At 63.9% G+C, this 233-nt stretch overlaps 1 protein-coding gene across 1 annotated transcript in view; it reads right to left on the bottom strand.

Moving 5' to 3' along the window:
- LOC104506443 (tripartite motif-containing protein 7-like) overlaps positions 1–132 on the bottom strand; it is a gene marked incomplete at both ends in the record, with an annotated part of 3,077 nt that extends 2,945 nt beyond the window's left edge. The window contains one exon of the mRNA XM_010147386.1: positions 3–132. Coding sequence (XP_010145688.1) covers positions 3–132 — 130 coding nt within the window. The remainder of the gene's footprint in view (positions 1–2) is intronic.
- Between the last annotated feature and the right edge of the window lie 101 nt (positions 133–233).

Here is a 233-nt window from a genome sequence, read left to right as displayed (position 1 = left end):
CTGCCGGCGCTTCCCGATGTCTCTGTCCAGCTCCTCCAGGCGGGACAGCAGGAGCTGCTCCTTCTCCTCCAGGAAGCTCCGGAGTTCCTTGCATTCGGCCACGATCTTCTGCCTCTCCACTTCCGTTTGCTTCTGGAAAAGCCAGAGGGGAAACCCGTGTGAGGGCAAGGGGATCGGGGAAGGGGCTCCGGAAACGGGATCGGGGAAGGGGCTCCGGGGAACGGGATCGGGGA

The sequence above is a fragment of the Eurypyga helias genome, unplaced genomic scaffold (genome assembly GCF_000690775.1).
Source record: "Eurypyga helias isolate BGI_N326 unplaced genomic scaffold, ASM69077v1 scaffold38132, whole genome shotgun sequence".
Classification (NCBI taxonomy): Eukaryota; Metazoa; Chordata; class Aves; order Eurypygiformes; family Eurypygidae; genus Eurypyga; species Eurypyga helias.
This window is presented reverse-complemented; position numbering and strand designations above follow the sequence as displayed.